This window comes from Xenia sp. Carnegie-2017, unplaced genomic scaffold, assembly GCF_021976095.1.
Source record: "Xenia sp. Carnegie-2017 unplaced genomic scaffold, XeniaSp_v1 HiC_scaffold_71, whole genome shotgun sequence".
Lineage (NCBI taxonomy): Eukaryota > Metazoa > Cnidaria > Anthozoa > Malacalcyonacea > Xeniidae > Xenia > Xenia sp. Carnegie-2017.
This window is the reverse complement of record NW_025813539.1, coordinates 427909-445997: the sequence shown is the minus strand read 5'-3', so window position 1 is coordinate 445997 and position 18089 is coordinate 427909. Positions and strand designations below refer to the sequence as shown.

The following is an 18089-nucleotide window of genomic DNA, read 5'->3' as shown; positions in this document are numbered from 1 at the left end:
ATATGAAAATCATTATTGAGCAGCTGGCATCAACTTCTCCACAATAATGAAACAAACTGTGATATCCTTCACTTTATTAGTATAACGACCTACCGTACAAGGCATTTACGTATGATTTACATATGAGCGTTTAAATCTGATCAGTGAGAAAATAAACTTTGTAATCCATACAAATATCCATTACATAGTAGTACATATGTATGGCAATCAACTACACAACACAAAACATTCAAATTGTTACCGTAATCTTAGACAGTACAGCACGCAGCACTATTTTCCCACTGGTCAACGTCTTGGTCTCATGATACGATCCATTATCAGATGAATAAGAAACATCGAAATGGGATTTTGGAAATTAAGTTGTGATTTGAATGTTACCACCAACATAAAGTTTATGATTAAGTTTGTTAAAGACGTTCACTGTGACAAAACATTCACGTTTACTTTCTAAGATCCAAACATCGCCAGAAGTGATAGAAAATCCTAAAAAATCATAGAGACGGAATCATCTCAATGTTAACATTACATGAAAACTTTCTTGATTTTGCTTGAGTTTATGTGATAAATATTTACGTGATGAAGCAACAGTAACAACAGCTTAAGCAACGCACGAAAATTGAAGATTTCTTTCATAAGACTATTGATGTGGTTTTCAAATAGTTAGCAAATGTTCAAGTTAATACGAGAGAGTTGTGAGATTTCTATAAACGTTAAGCTGAAATATCAATGATATTTTACAAATCAAAACTTAAACATGTAGAACTCGTGTAAAACGTCACAGGTAAATGTGCTTTAACTCTTTCATTCAATGAAATCAATAAGAATTTTTCCAAATCCTTTTCTAACGCAATTTCTTCGCCCAAGTTTTGAAATTTTAACGTCGTTTCGTGTTTGAAAACAAAATTTGGCGCCAAAAGTTTTGCCTTGCAAACGTCACAACTTGCGCTCAGTGACGTCACACGAACACGCTTCAATAATGAATCAAGCACGTGCAAATCACGACGTCCATAATCATTTTAAACAGTTATGAATTCAAGAATTACCTAGATGAGGTTCATCAACATAAATATAAGCTGTTGGTTGTCTTGTAGATATTTGATCTTTCATGTCTCATCATTACGTTAAAGATTAAACCAAAGTATCCATAAAAGTACCTACGTAATGTACTACAAGTATCTACTGACGTACCATAAGTACATGCTGTCTATTGTATTGTACAGTGAAACAGAAATACGTACATACACAATGATTTTAAGAGAAGCTAATAAAGAACATGCATATATAAATGTTAGCCAGCCTCCCTCGCGCGACAATTGTCAACCCACCCAGTCCATAGTGTGCACAAAAGAATACTTTTATCAACAAGGGTGACTTGTACATACCAAAGAACAAAAACCTACCCCTCAGTCCAGAAGTACACACAAAAAGATACTTTTATCAACGAGGGTAACTTGTGTATAACCAAGAACACGACCAATAAAATTAGATGATGGCTCATGAAGAACTGCAACAGTTTTATTGCTTAGAACAAACTCAAATTGTGTTGACGGCATTTCGACATCTAATGATAAAATGATGTTTTACAATTTTAATTGTACAATTACTTTTCTTAAATCATTGATATTATTAAAGTAAACGACAGCACGGGAATAAGAAATGTAATTATGTTTACCTATCATAGAGTTTTGTCGAAATCTTTTGACTGTGTATTTGACAGCAGTATTTATCACAATGTAGACATCCCTCGATGGAATTATTAAGTTATCAATCACCAATAACTTTACTTCGTCAGATTGAACATCCTAAAAGACAACATGAACGTAAAAGTACAAGAAACATCAATAAATAATCTTAGAGTTTTCCTTCCAGCAATAAATTCCATTTGCGATATTACATTTTAGTGTGATAAATGGAAAAGTTTCTAATTTTGTCAAATCGTTCTGTTTTTACGGTAAAGATTAAATTGAGCGTCGACATTTTTCAATGACTTTGCCCCAAGCCTGGAGCAGCTAATCTTTGTGACGTCACGCACAGGATTCGTTAATACGAGAAATAAGTATATGCCAACTACCTTGGATGACGTCAGAATTAGGCTAGACCCAGACCTCGCGCCACGACGGACAAGGTTCATTAAAGGCAACTTAAAAGCGTTATAATAAGCCGACGATTTGACCGAAGAATTAAAAATTTTTATTCAAGAACAATAATAAAAATTTTGTTAGTTGGGGCACTTTAATACGTAATAAAACCATGTTTATGAAAAGACGATGTTGAGTTCAAATGTTTTATTTATAATTAAACTGCATCATTTTGATTCCACCCAAACATTGCAACAGTTATTGCAGCTTTTCTCCTATTTTTTTCGGAAACAAGGAAACGTTTCTTCGAAGTTTTCTAATTTACTCACGCTCTCAGATTGATATTTTGCTTTTTTTATATAACAAAGGAAATACGCTTATAAGCTACGTACGAACATCGTTATAATTTTCATCTCCGAAAAACAAAACTCACGTGATTAGTCTTTTCACAAAAATAACATAAAGTTTCTAACAATTTATTGGCAAATTGCAGAGAAGTCGCACTGACAGTACGGATCCAAAGATAATACAATGTAAAAAAAACACAGTCTTTTGACTCCCATTTAATTTTGATTCACGTACGTATTATGAGAAGAACATCCATTGACTTCAATTTACATTTTGAACAAAACATATCACAAGCTTATGGTGTAAATAACCACTTCTTGTCTTACAATCGACGGTTTGCAAGCTGAGCGATTTTCTCTTTAAGATCTAAAGTGTAATGTCCATGGTAATGTAGAAGCACGCCATGCACATATTGGACGTCAAGTTAAGTCTCTCAATGAAACGTTAACACGCGATGAACTAGTGCTTAAATGTCTCGTCCATTTTAGGGAAAATAAGAATTCATTAAACGCTCAAAATACGTAACAAACTATATAACATAGGAATTCTTGAATACGTGTGAATTGTTTGCACATTGGAAAACAACACTGTCTGGCTCGTTGTTAGATTTGTGAATTGATCTACGACGTATGGACTATGTTTCATACGTGCATAAAGCTGTCCAAGAAAGACTTAAGTACTACGAAGTACCATCCTTTACATAACCCACAAAATTTACAATAAACGCAACAATTTACAAATTGCCTAAATCATTTTTAAATGGGACAACTTAAACTGTCTAGTGTAAGTTGTGAATACATTAACGATAATTTATATATTTAGCAAACCTGGAAGGTTGGATGACTTAATTTTGCTCTGACCAGTGCTGTTCCTGTTGTTAGGCCTTCAACAATGATACTGCTGCCCCATTAAACCCTAAAAATAAACAATTTTCATGAGTTAAGTCCAACTTCAACAACAGCAATGTGGTAAACATAGAAGACTTGAAGAACTTCTGGTGATTTTCCCAGTAAAAGTTCATGTGTTGTAGTTTGGATTTGAATACAATTTATTTTGCTGACGAATACATCAGCACGAATGACATTGAAAGTTACTGAAAGTAAAAAAAATCAGATAAAATCATGATCTTTGCTTAAATGTATTGAAGTGAAAGGGAGACACTCTTACAGCTGAAATTGCAGATATATCTTTTTAATACAAGATGTTTGTGCTTGTGTTACAATGAGAAATTACTCTTTCCTCATTAATACACAAACATTTAGACAATGACATACATCACATTACAAGATTACAATTGGCATTTGCATTTTCTCTTGAAATTAAGGAGATTACACACACCAAATAAAATATTTAATATATAAGATATCTTTTAGCTGAAAATAGCTAATTTTAGTGTCAAGTAAACACATCTGTCACAGAGATCATTTATTACTAGACATGATCAAATTTCAATTTTATTAGAAAAATCCCTCATACAATGACACAAATAGTTTAAAATCATCAAGATTTGACAAACCTTTCTCTTCAGCAACAATTATTGCAGTTTGCTTTTCAGGTTTTGATGACTGTGATGTGACTATTGCCTTTTGACTACAGTCATTTTGACCTAATGACAAAAATAAATAATCTTTCTTTTTAGAAATCAATACTAGTCTTGCTGGACGTTATATTCATTATCATTCATGTACACATTCACACTGACTGTACACCGAATAATTTAAAGCATAATTTAGTGGGAAAAACAAAATTCACTTTTCTTTGGTGAAATACCAATAACAGGTCGAATTTCGGCAATCTTTGGTCTTGAAGAACTCCTAAAATCAAATCACATTATACGTTATAAGTCTTTCATGTTTCTTAATTCTAAGCAATTTTACCAGTACACAAATTGGGAATAATATCATCTTAATCAAAGCCGTTTTTTAAACCTTTCATCTTACATAATATACATATAAACAAAGACTCAATAGAAAGTCATATATAAAATTAAACACGTGCAAATATGTTCATTTCAACGAACCACTTATAGCAACCACTCTGTGCCCAAACAGTAAAGTTGACGTTAGCTGAGCCTGCCGTAGAATAAGGAAGAAGGATGCTTAAAACATTCAAAGCATCAGGTTGTTTTTCACAGAAAAATAAATCAAATAATGAAAGAAAACATTTTAACAAAAGAATCTTCCTAAACCCCGCCATTTTTTGGAGTTTAGACGAACGGTATGTTTCGTATTTCTTACATAAAGTCCTTCCTACAATAAATAAGAAGTAAATTTACCCAAAAATGCAAATTATCTTTTTAGTAAGAAAATAAACACAATAATTACAATCCACTATTTTCAAAAAGCTTATATCCGCTCTGCATGTGAAATTTATAAGCAATTTTTATTGACGGTTGAAGTAGGGCTGTATTAAGAGGAGGGCGTCAAGGCAGTTGTCAGGAGCCCAGCGATTTTGAGGGCCCCGCGCAAAGCGAATAATTTCAAAGGAAATGTTGTCTTTTTGTGGCAAGTGCAATGCAAACTTCATATTACAGAGAAAATTTCGAAAGATTGCTTGTGCTTCCATTAGATGTTAGACATAATAAACGTGCAGGTTGTTATTGAGGTGTTAAATATTTGTCATGGATAGCATTAATTATAGTGGAATTTGCGTTAAATTGGCATTTTTGTTTTCACACATCAATGATTGGCATTTAAAAGCTTGGGGGACTAAAATTCCAGCCATTCATGCATTAATTTGTGACTTTTATTTCTATTTTTCATTTAAGACACGAAGGTGGTATTAAAAAATAATTTGAGAATAAATTTAACATATTGTACAAAATTCAAAAAAGTCTTTGTAAATAAACGCTTTTTTCTACTTTTTAAGACGTCGACCTTTATTATTGATACAGACCAGTGCTGACCAAGGCTAAATTTTTAGAGGAAAGGGGTCTTGACGAGGCTGAAGCCATGTAAACATAAGTCACGTACGAAATGATCATATAGACGTTCACAACGTTTACTGAATTGACTAACAGATGTAAAATCATATAACTTACAAGTAATGATCACAATTATATTTGAAATAAGCTTACACACATTCCTACTGCACTATATAAGTGTGACAAAACTCGGCAGATTAAAAGCAAAAGGTCTGCAAGAAAATCAGTCAGTTTTTACAGTAACTTCTAATTTATAAATGATTCTCAAAAAGTAACAATACTATTATAAAATTATGTATAGTTGTATACTAAGTACTAAATACTCTTATTCTACAACTGGATTACTAGCATTCTTAAACAGCAATGAAAGTCTCCCAAATCAAGGCAACTAATAGTTAGATAATTCACCACTTACAGTAATTAGCAGCATTGATAAATTGTTTTGTCTTATTTTTCACTATCAATCGGTAAAACGTCGGATTATAATGTTTTACTTTAAAACATTTTAAAAGATTTCTTTCGTCACAGCATTAAATTCAAGCGCACATTTAAGAGTACTCTAACTTTAACATTTTTCTTTTCTTTAGTAAACTTTGCTCAGGTTGTCCCTGATGGAATGTTGGTGTTTTTTCCATCCTATACCTCGCTTGAGGTCGCTGTTCAAAACTGGAAGGTCCTGGATATCGCTTTTCATAAATCATATGATATTATTGATCACATCGTCTCATATACATTTTCTTTATCTATACCTTACAGACCAAAATATTTGGCCGAGACTTGAGCAACGTAAACCTATATTCATCGAACCTCGAAGGAATGTTGAGTTTGCGGAGGTGATAGATTTTTCATTTGTTCAGATCGTCTTCAGATGTGCTATAATATATTAATAATTAGTTCTAATATTGTATTTTCAGACTATGGATGGCTTTTATGAAAAAGTGAAAAGCACCAAGTTTAAAGGAGCGATGTTTTTGGCTTTATGTAGAGGAAAGGTATGAGAGGCGAATATTGTCCGATACATTGTTTTGGAGCACTATTTTTCTTTATAAATATTATAGTCCACAGTTAATCTTGTAGTTTAGTTGATCGAATATTGAAGACAATGATCAAGTTAATCCTGTAGTTTAGTTGATAGAACATTGAAGACAATGATTATCTTGTTACTATACCTGAGTACATCACAGCAACGTGATGATATTATCTATGATATTAAAGTATGAAAGAAACTAGAACTGTGTTTTGAAAAGTCATCATAGTCCAATGTTGTTGTTGTAGTTCAGTTGGTAGAACATTGAAGACAATGATTATCTTATTGCTATACCTGAGTACATCACAACAACGTAATGTTAATATCTATGATATTAAGATATGAAAGAAACTAGAACAAATCACGGATATAGTAGATTTCAAATAAAATATCCCATTAAAGCATTGTTAGTTGAAATATAAATAGCAAGTATGATTCCTTTCTTTACTTCCCCATTGCAAACAAGACTCCTCACCCCCCCCTCCTTACCGATTGTTTTTTTTTGTTGTTGACTGACGTTCCGACAACCTTAGCGGTAGTCATCTTCAGAGTCAAATGAAGATGACTACCGCTAAGGTTGTCGAAACGTCAGTCAACAACAACAAAAATAGTCTTTCTCAGGACTATACTAACCTGGACGATCTACATTTACAAACATGTAACATTAAACATCTTTTGTTTCTTTTATAAAATAACAGTAATGAGAGACAGTTGAATTAAAAATAGATGTTTTATTAAACCTCTTATTTTATTATACGTCTTTAAAGCTAGTATCTTGTGTAATATCATCGCATTGAATGCTCGTTGCTGTGAATAACTTTGTTTGCAAGTACGTTACTACGCTACCGTTAGTCCGTCACTTTGTGGGGTCGCTTTATGGTGACTACGAAGTTTCATCTTCCGCTAAAGTAGCTCATTGTGACTTAAACTATTTATATTTTTCTAAACTTCAAGTGCTATTTTTAGTAGTGTTTTACTAAAACTGGAAATAGTTCCCTCAAAAGCAATTTTTTCCAGCCTTACAGCTGTACTAAAGATGACATCACAAGATGTTGAAATATTCGTTGTCATGTTTATTAAATGCGTATTAACGATTCGGCTTCTACGTGGGCAAAATTGCTTTATCTATGCTGTTGTATGATTTATATCATCTGTTTTTTGTAGCTATCAAGATCATACAGAAGAAAAGTTAAAGGAAAAGACTGAGGATGATGCCAGTAAAGGAGATGGCAAAGAATCCGATAGCAATGTGCTGGAAAGTAACGATGAAAGCTCTGTAAAGAAAACATTGTAAAAAATGCTTCACACGTGGAATATTAAAGTCAGAAAATAATGCTATGGCAAAATATAGAGTTTGAAATTTGAAGCGATATAATCTGTGTAATGCAAAAGTATTTTAGCGTTGGGGTGAGGTGAGGTGGGGAAGGGCAGTCAGGCATTAAATAGTACTTAGTAATATGACCGATTTTCCAGTTGGTCAATCAGACCATAGGCGTCTCTAAAAAATCATTTAGCTAGCTAAATAGATTAAACAAATACATTAAACTCTCCTCATTTCATCGTAACAGACCGCGCACCGCAAACTTCTGTTTCAATGTTACGGTCTGTTGCAATGAAATGGGAGAGAGTTATCGTTTAATTATACAATTTAGCTATGTGATTTTTTGGGCCACCTATGATCAGACCATACCGATAAACAACTATTTTCTCTTTGCATTTTCTTTGCTCTAGGAAGTATATGTATAGGGAGGGTAGCGAGTAAAAACAATGGAATTTTTGCCTTGTTGGATGAGGAACATCCTTATTTTCAAAATCGTTCAACATTCGTGTAACGTCCAAGCGGCCATTTTGTTAGGATACTTTAAAGAACCGATGCTCAACAGAACCTTGAAATCAACATAACTTTTTCGCTGTATGTGTTTTCGAAAAATAAGTCAACCGATAAAAACATCTCATCCATGTCATGTGCGCAGCAAAATAGGTAGACACTAGACACTCAAATTGGGGAATGAACTCAACTCTACCATGAAGTGAGATTTAATACGTTATTAATATCAACTGGTACGTATAAATTGTTATTTCTTTATAGTAAATTGTCATCCATTATATAAATTATTCTGAAGGTCGTATACTGATAGAATGTTTCAACAGGATTGAAGGAAATGGGGAAAGACTTATCGACCAGTTTTCTGGTTATTTTACAATTTAATTGTGTTTAAGTATAGCCCTGGAAGGAAACATAGCCCATTGTGTTTAAACATAGCCCTGGAAGGAAATATGATGAAAAAGTTTATCAGTTTCAAAATATCAAATCAGTTTCACAAAAATTCGACACGAAACTTCTACATGCGGTTAGAAAAGATACAAAACTAATCAAACAGTGCACGAAACCTACAAAACACTGAAGGATAATTTTAACAAGAAAGGTTTACAGCCTGATGATAAAAAAATCCATAAAACGGTAAGCACGATTCAGACTTGGAAAGTTGTTTCAACAGTTATTGCTGAAAGTATCATTCCTGTGTGTACGATCCGTTCCATACGTTTATCATAAGTGCACTTGTTCTTTCATGAAACAGTTCAAGCTAAGCCTAGAGAAAACAAGATATCATGGAATATAACATGAGCAACAACATACAAAGAACACATGTTTGAGATCTACAAACTAAAAAAAATATCGTAAAAGAACATAAACTGGTGACAACACAAAAACGAAAAGAGAAAAAAAGCTCTAGAAAAACGTATGAACGAACGAAACATATTGATTGAAAAAACAAAATGAAATAATAAAGAAAGTTAGAATACTGCTGGATAACTGTGGATGGCTTGCTATGGGTAACTAGGGACACTGTAAAGCAAGAGTAGACTGTTCGACTAATGTCAGTGTACTGTTTGGTTTTGTTACATACATATCATAAACTTAAACTTAAAAAGAAGGGAAATAACATTAAAAAAGAGCACATAATGAAATAACAGACAACAAGATATTTAGCTAAGAAAGATAAATATGATTGGTTTTCATTGTAATAATTTGTCACATGAAAGGACGTTAATCATGCTATCTTTCTGCAAGTACGTATTAATTTCTTTTACATATGAAAAGAAGAAAACTACAAAGTAAATGACAGGTTTTTACTTGCTATTTTTGTAAAAATTTAATATTTTAATGCAAATACATATGAAAAGAACAGGTATACCTGTTCGTACGTGAACTGGTGTAAACCATAAACTATACCCAATGTTGCGTATACTTTTATTTCGTTTCCATCGTAGAAATGCGCAGAATACTCTTATTTTATGAATCTGACGATGAAATGTTTGACATATAAATCAATGTTACATGCGGTAAATGAATAATGGTTATTGGATTATTTAAAGATATTTTCTAATAAAATATTAAAGAATCTTACGTAGATATAACATGAAATACATAATGAAGAGACATTCACTTGAATAACACCATGCACTAACTACAACCTTGACTCGTTTACAAAAAAATGACAAGAAAAGTTAGTGAAAATTATAACAAAGTTGCAAAGTTAAACTATCGTGGATACATCGCACAGTTTGTTATTTTTCTAGTTCTACGATCTCTAGACATTGCTACATCTATAGCAGTTCTCGTAAACGCTTGGTCAAATAATGATGACTGGAAAAACATCGATAGTACTTACACAAACAAATCTATTGGAGAGGGAAGAGTGGATTGCTCAATCAACCTAAAAAAGTTTGTCAAGACCTTAAAGATTGGAAAAACATGGTATCGATGCAAGTATTTCAAACTACAAACTGATTCTCTATTTTACCGTAATATTTGATGTAACGTCTGTCATTATCTTCTTAACACGTCTCGCATTTTGGTCACAGACCTTACGTAAAATATCAAAAGATGAAAAGAAAAAATTATACAGACGACAACATCGTTACAAGATTAACAAAAAACATTAGAATAGCTTTACTAACACCTATTGTTCGTGCTGTACCATTATCTTGTTTAAACACAGAACTTCTTGCTTTACGTTCCGGACATAATGGTCTCGTATGTATGGCGTGTATACTTGGAGAAAGATGTTTGTTTAAGCAACAATATGAAGCCATATCATAGCTGCTGCTTGTCCAAATCATTTCAAGTGACGTAAATTTATCAAACAAACGATTTTTATTGTCTCTCAATGAAATACGAAGTTTCAGATCTTGAGGACTTCGTACTTGGAACTAAATGTAACAAAGATGGTGATTGTAGATACATGAATAATGAATTCAATAATAGAACATGCAGTAAATAGATAATGCTGCGGTATAGTCAATACATTGCAAACATATTTGTATTTTATTAAATCTATATTTAACACATCCTTAACATGACAATTTTCGTTCTACCATAATTTCTAATTAGCAGCAATTTTAAAAACACTTGAGAAAACGACGATTTATTTGAGAGCAAACATGTTTCGACATTATCAGAATGCCAGGTGTAAATGTAGATGTGCATGTACATGTACATGTAGATGTACATGTAGATGTAGATGTGAACGTTAAACGCGAGATGGAAGTGGAAGCTGTTACAATGGAGACGAAAATCGACAAAGTTAGAAAACATATGATTCTGAAATAAAAGAAATTTAGAAGAATCATAAGAAGGAAATTGGTAAGGTAAAATGGATACTCAATAAATTTTAAGTCTACGTACGTATGGCGTTGATCAAACTAAACAGCGTCGATTACTCATCATTTGATTCCGCTAATTTTTTGTTCACTTTTTTTTCATGAAAAAAATAAACAAATAATTATTTCTTCTAGATGCGCAAAGATTTTCAGGAAATAGTGAAGCTAAAAAACTCTTTGAAAGAGGAAAATGTTTGGTTTAAAAGCGAAAAGAAGAGATGGATGGTAGGATTAAGAAATTACGAGAAAAATTAAAACAAACAAAACATCAACTGGATGAGTGTGTCAAACGAGAAAATGATAAAGAAGTAGAGTTGGAAGTTGCCCATAATAAGATTGAAGTAAGAGTAAGTTTTTGTAACTTTGTGTATATGTGACACGTTTTACGGTAAACAATCTATCACGTGTTGTATTCAATCCATCACGTGATGTATTAATCTATCACGGGTGTATTCAATCTATCATGTGGTGTACTCAAAGATCCATTAAACTTTATCATATTCAAAGTTTTTTTATTGAAATTGTCTGATTCAAAATCGTTTCATTTCAGTCAATGAATCGTGAACGACATTAGACAACTTGAAAATTGAATACAATCAGAACAATATTGAACGGGTCCGGTTTGTTGCTTAACTTTTCACCCATTTTCCATCAAATTTTACTTCTTTATCTCTTTTATCCCATATCTTCCTAGGCCCGTTCATTACAGGATTTCATTTCACAATTAACAGAACTTCAGGAGCAATTTCAAACATTAGCGCAAGCTCAACATGAGACAAAATTACTTTGCAAGTAAAGTTCTATAAATTTACATATCCAAAAAAGTCACCCTGTTTCATATGGTGGACTTTATATAATCCATGTGGTAAACCGTATTGTCCATTTAGTGAACCATATCATTCATTTAGTCTTAGTGAACCATATTATACATGTATTGAACCGTATAATCTATCAAGTGAGCCGTCTTGTTATCCATGTAGCAAACCGTATTATCCATGTAGTGAACCGTATTATCCATATAGTCAACCGTGTTATCCATATAGTCAACCGTGTTATCCACATAGTCAACCATGTTATCCATGTAGTGAACTATATTATCCATACAGTCAACCGTGTTATCCATGTAGTGAACCATATCCATACTGTTAACCTTGTTATCCATACAGTCAACCGTCTTATCCATGTAGTGATCCGTATTATCCATATAGTCAACCGTATTATCCATGTCGTGAACCATATTATCTATATAGTCAACCGTGTTATCCATGCAGTAAATTGAATTATCCTAATCATAAAACAATTTTCTACATCGTCAAGGCAAAAGGATGAGAAGATCAAAAGAAAACAGCGTCGAATAGAAACTGAATTGATTTGTGAAGTGAGATAGTTGTTATTATAATATTATCTATTTCAAGAAATACAGCATTGATTTCATAGTTTTTTCTTCTATTTTTTAGTTTCTTGTGAATTGTTGCTTTTCATCGATTTTGTTATTCGAATTTTTCGAAATTGAAATCTCGTGAAAAACATCTTAAAGTGAAACACGATGTGACGGAAGTGATGTGCCGATGTGATGTGCTTCATTGTAAATGAAGCACATCAGGTCAACTATATTCAAACTTTCTCAACAGCAAAATTCAAAAGAGACGCGAAAACACGAGATTGAGTATTCAATAGCAATCTATAATAAACGTATGAAAAAAAATTTTCGTTGCCAATGTCCTTTAATATAAATGATTGGAGTGACAGAAACACCAACTTCAAGGAAACGTTGTGATGAAACAAAAAGAAATGCAAGAAGTATGTATTTTGAATGATTTTGGTTTTTTGAAATGCATAATTGCTTTTCTCTGTTAGGAACTTACGACGAAACATTGAAACATTACATTGGGGCGGTCACCTGTAAATCTGGTCGTGCTATGCAAATTTTTTTGTGTTTAATAATTGTAAAAACATTTTCTTTAAAAATGATTGATGATAGTGCTCTAAACTTTACATACCAGGAGTTCTACTTGCGGGCTTGCTACGCTTATGAAACATTTAAGCCACTAAAGCCTGTTTTCCACTTGCCACGTATTGTAACGTATCGTAGCAAAACGTAACATGGCGCATGCGTACTTATGAATTTGATGGTCAATAGGCGCAAGCACGCATGCGCCATGTTACGTTTTGCTACGATACCTTACGATACGTAGCTAGTGGAAAACAGGCATAAGTCAGGTTTTTTTATTGCCGATTTGATTTTATGACTTACCCATGGATTAGAAATGCTGCCTAGAAACATTCGTCTTTGCGAACTTCTTTGCCTTAGCATTTCATTTAGAACTGTGAAATTTCCTTAGATAGAGATGCATGAATATAATCTGTACGTTTTTTGTAGGCGGATTGTTAAACTTTTCCGTGTCTGTTTTTTAATAAATTTAATGCAAAGTGATCTGAACCCTCTGGATCAACGATTTAAAAACGTTACTTTCACTTCATTATTCATCCTTATTTTTGTTTTTTCATATTACAAAAACTAAGATTATATCTTAATTTGTAAATAAAGATAGATAGATAGATAGATAGATAATTTTATTTTAACGCGCTTGCCATTGTCAACATACAAGTGATTTCCACATGGGGCGTGTGCAAAAATGAAAATTACAATAGAATAGTGAACTACTCACATTTTACGATACACAAGACACTAAAATGTACATTAAATGAAGTATAGCTAGGTTAGAAAAGTTTTTTAACGCATTTATTATCCAGCGTACGTACGTTGGACGGCTATTACCCATGTATGTATAACATCATAAGTAAATAAAGAGGCTAAATGGGTTAAAATGAGTGCGAAAGAAAAACAACAATTAGTTTCATGTAAACACGGATTGACATCACGTTTCGATGGGGATTGAAATTCATTCCGGATTCATGTAAACACCCCCTTAGTCATTGAATGTTCCGTTTTAATAATGCAAAGAGAATATTTCAAGTGATTAGTTTGCTTAAGAAAAGCAATGTAAAGCAAAACTGTTGTTACAAATCGGCACAACAATTATTGTATCGTAATAAACAAAGTATTTGTTTGTTTCTAGCGTTTAAAATGTAGTTGAATTACAAAAGTTAACCTCCCGAAAATGGTAAGTAGACCAGATGCAATTTGCATAACAAATGACAGCGTTTTTATGAAAGGCTGTTCGCTGTGAAATGTTTTTTCTTGCTATGATTTTGCATTATACCATTGCTCATAAAACGTATAGTTACATTTTGTTTGTATATAATTTTCATTGTAGATATTTGATTGCGTTTTGTTTTCGCAAATTACCACCCCCATGAGGCTACTAAAGTGTGAATATCCGAATGTGCTGTAAAGCTTTGCAGGTGTTTTGTGTTTCATTCAATGAAAGTTTCTTGATTATAGGCTGAAATACAGACGTACCTGTATGGAAAGAAGTTTCCAAACAGAATTTTTGTTGGACGCCTTCCCCTAAATGTGAGTATTTATTAATGCTTTCCAGTTAGGCAGCTACACGTGCAGTTTTCTATCAAATGTTGAGCGATTTTGTTTTGAAAAGGTTCATTTACAAAAGACTTAGATTTGTTTTCATGATTCATTTAGATGTGTTGTACACAAGTCATGTCATTATTGTCTTGTCAATATTAAAAATTAATCAAATTTTTGAGCAATCGTGTTTATTTACTATGAGTTGATTTCATATTTTTCTCTTTTTTTTAGACAAGCGCAGTTGAACTGGCAGAGTTCTTTCGTGTGTTCGGACACGTCACCGAAACAAAAATAATTTTGGACCATTCGGGTCTATCCAAAGGGTTTGTGATCTTTTCGTGTATGCACTTGTAGTATGAGTTATTTTCGCACCATGACCAGTACGCAGCCAAATTTGCTTCATAAATTCCGATACAATATTTGAAGAAGAAGGCTATTATGCAAGCTTCCTTTTTTGGCATCATTGACGATTGTTTTGAAGCAATATCAGGAAACAGTTGCAAATTAACGTGACAAGTGCGCTGCGAAAATGTACACACCTCCACATTTTATGTTAATGAGCCATCGTCATTGTTGCGAAACCTTATTTTTGCATCTATTTTTTGTTTCAGTTACGGTTTCGTCACATTTGAGTCGAAATCGTCCGTCAAAGCTATTGAAAATATCGGTGTGATATATTTTCTTGTTTTTAAAATATACTACTGGCGTCAAAATACATACATTCCCCAAACAGGTAGGCGTATTTGCTTCGTTTTGAATGTATTAAGTCATTGATTTCATGTTTTATCGCGATCTGTTTTATAGACCCAATGTTGCATGGGTTATTCACCACCAATTACGGGTATGTAATTGATGTTTTGCTTTTTAGTATTTTGCTTTTATTAAGGCAGATTTTCCAATCGTTTGTAACTTTTTTTAGACCCTATTAATTGGAATTGTTATCCCTACGCCAATCAGCAAGTTCCAAATGCCAGCAATGTAAGAATAAGATTGTTACTTGTTTTTTCACTTGGCGAATATTTTAAGACTCAAATTCCATATCCTTATTCCTTGCTCAGATTCCAGCTGAAGCTCATACTCCAAGGATGGTGAGGAGCCCTAGAGCAAAAACTGACGTGCTTCCTCTATTCAAAAACGATAGATTTTAACAAAGATTATAGGCCGGTAGGATGCGTTAGCGGTTTTAGACTTGTAGTAAGGTTTAACATATAGGTAATTCATGATGTAAAATGCCAATGCATTAGTATAAGTGTCTTAGGTTTTATCTATACCTAAAAGAGAAAAACGGCATTTACCCATAATTGTTTCTTTGACATAAACAAAATAAGTTTTTATGCACATCATATATATTTTGGTCTTCATAAGGAGCATAGTTTGATAGGGCATAAAAAGCTTATGATGCAATCTGAGTCTGTAGCCTCCATCATAAAGGTGTTTTTAATATATATGTGTTTTTCATATTACAAAACTAAGATTATATCTTAATTTGTAAATAAAGATAGATAGATAGATAGATAGTTAATTTTATTTTAACGCGCTTGCCATTGTCAACATACAAGTGATTTCCACATGGGGCGTGTGCAAAAATGAAAATTACAATAGAATAGTGAACTACTCACATTTTACGATACACAAGACACTAAAATGTACATTAAATGAAGTATAGCTAGGTTAGAAAAAAGTTACATACGACAGTTCAACAAGTATTTATTTAACAAAAAGTTTTTTTTCAACGCATTTATTATCCAGCGTACGTACGTTGGACGGCTATTACCCATGTATGTATAACATCGTAAGTAAATAAAGAGGCTAAATGGGTTAAAATAAGTGCGAAAGAAAAACAACAATTAGTTTCATGTAAACACGGATTGACATCACGTTTCGATGGGGATTGAAAGTCATTCCGGATTCATGTAAACACCCCCTTAGTCATTGAACGTTCCGTTTTAATAATGCAAAGAGAATATTTCAAGTGATTAGTTTGCTTAGGAAAAGCAATGTAAAGATAAACTGTTGTTACAAATCGGCACAACAATTATTGTATCGTAATAAACAAAGTATTTGTTTGTTTCTAGCGTTTACAAGGTAGTTGAATTACAAAAGTTAACCTCCCGAAAATGGTAAGTAGACCAGATGCAATTTGCATAACAAATGACAGCGTTTTTATGAAAGGTTGTTCGCTGTGAAATGTTTTTTCTTGCTATGATTTTGCATTATACCATTGCTCATAAAACGTATAGTTACATTTTGTTTGTATATAACTTTTCATTGTAGATATTTGATTGCGTTTTGTTTTCGCAAATTACCACCCCCATGAGGCTACTAAAGTGTGAATATCCGAATGTGCTGTAAAGCTTTGCAGGTGTTTTGTGTTTCATTCAATGAAAGTTTCTTGATTATAGGCTGAAATACAGACGTACCTATATGGAAAGAAGTTTCCAAACAGAATTTTTGTTGGACGCCTTCCTCTAAATGTGAGTATTTATTAATGCTTTCCAGTTAGGCAGCTACACGTGCAGTTTTCTATCAAATGTTGAGCGATTTTGTTTTGAAAAGGTTCATTTACAAAAGACTTAGGTTTGTTTTCATGATTCATTTAGATGTGTTGTACACAAGTCATGTCATTATTGTCTTGTCAATATTAGAAATTAATCAAATTTTTGAGCAATCGTGTTTATTTACTATGAGTTGATTTCATATTTTTCTCTTTTTTTTAGACAAGCGCGGTTGAACTGGCAGTGTTCTTTCGTGTGTTCGGACACGTCACCGAAACAAAAATAATTTTGGACCATTCGGGTCTATCCAAAGGGTTTGTGATCTTTTCGTGTATGCACTTGTAGTATGAGTTATTTTCGCACCATGACCAGTACGCAGCCAAATTTGCTTCATAAATTCCGATACAATATTTGAAGAAGAAGGCTATTATGCAAGCTTCCTTTTTTGGCATCATTGACGATTGTTTTGAAGCAATATCAGGAAACAGTTGCAAATTAACATGACAAGTGCGCTGCGAAAATATACACACCTCCACGTTTTATGTTAATGAGCCATCGTCATTGTTGCGAAACCTTATTTTTGCATCTATTTTTGTTTCAGTTACGGTTTCGTCACATTTGAGTCGAAATCGTCCGTCAAAGCTATTGAAAATATCGGTGCGATATATTTTCTTGTTTTTAAAATATACTACTGGCGTCAAAATACATACATTCCCCAACAGGTAGGCGTATTTGCTTCGTTTTTGAATGTATTAAGTCATTGATTTCATGTTTTATCGCGATCTGTTTTATAGACCCAATGTTGCATGGGTTATTCACCACCAATTACGGGTATGTAATTGATGTTTTGCTTATTAGTATTTTGCTTTTATTAAGGCAGATTTTCCAATCGTTTGTAACTTTTTTTAGACCCTATTAATTGGAATTGTTATCCTACGCCAATCAAAGGGGTGTTTACATGAATCCAGAATGACTTTCAATCCCCATCGAAACGTGATGTCAATCCGTGTTTACATGAAACTAATTGTTGTTTTTCTTTCGCACTCATTATAACCCATTTAGC

General features: G+C 32.9%; 1 protein-coding gene and 5 long non-coding RNA genes across 6 annotated transcripts; 4 read left to right on the top strand and 2 right to left on the bottom strand.

Moving 5' to 3' along the window:
- Positions 1–1495: 1495 nt before the first annotated feature.
- Positions 1496–4613, bottom strand: LOC124459270. Its single transcript, XR_006953547.1, has 6 exons — positions 4447–4613; positions 4179–4240; positions 3943–4032; positions 3254–3341; positions 1673–1802; positions 1496–1561 (listed from the first exon to the last, which is right to left on the bottom strand). It is a non-coding gene; the product is annotated as an uncharacterized LOC124459270 (long non-coding RNA).
- Positions 4614–6117: 1504 nt separating this feature from the next.
- On the top strand, positions 6118–7748 carry LOC124459268. The gene is made up of 3 exons (XR_006953544.1): positions 6118–6182; positions 6264–6341; positions 7549–7748. It is a non-coding gene; the product is annotated as an uncharacterized LOC124459268 (long non-coding RNA).
- Positions 7749–8665: 917 nt separating this feature from the next.
- LOC124459263 lies at positions 8666–10729 on the bottom strand. Its single transcript, XR_006953538.1, has 4 exons — positions 10342–10729; positions 10183–10245; positions 10051–10095; positions 8666–8967 (listed from the first exon to the last, which is right to left on the bottom strand). It is a non-coding gene; the product is annotated as an uncharacterized LOC124459263 (long non-coding RNA).
- LOC124459281 lies at positions 9856–10258 on the top strand. The gene is made up of 2 exons (XR_006953560.1): positions 9856–9885; positions 9959–10258. It is a non-coding gene; the product is annotated as an uncharacterized LOC124459281 (long non-coding RNA).
- Positions 10730–11243: 514 nt separating the features above from the next.
- On the top strand, positions 11244–11833 carry LOC124459273. Its single transcript, XR_006953550.1, has 3 exons — positions 11244–11382; positions 11592–11656; positions 11736–11833. It is a non-coding gene; the product is annotated as an uncharacterized LOC124459273 (long non-coding RNA).
- Positions 11834–14575: 2742 nt separating this feature from the next.
- On the top strand, positions 14576–17865 carry LOC124459311 (deleted in azoospermia protein 1-like). The gene is made up of 10 exons (XM_047008799.1): positions 14576–14601; positions 14646–14652; positions 14763–14854; positions 15143–15264; positions 15451–15509; positions 15590–15619; positions 16934–17005; positions 17249–17340; positions 17628–17748; positions 17821–17865. The coding sequence occupies exons 1-10, from the start codon at positions 14576–14578 to the stop codon at positions 17863–17865; spliced, it is 666 nt and encodes a 221-aa protein (XP_046864755.1).
- Positions 17866–18089: the final 224 nt, after the last annotated feature.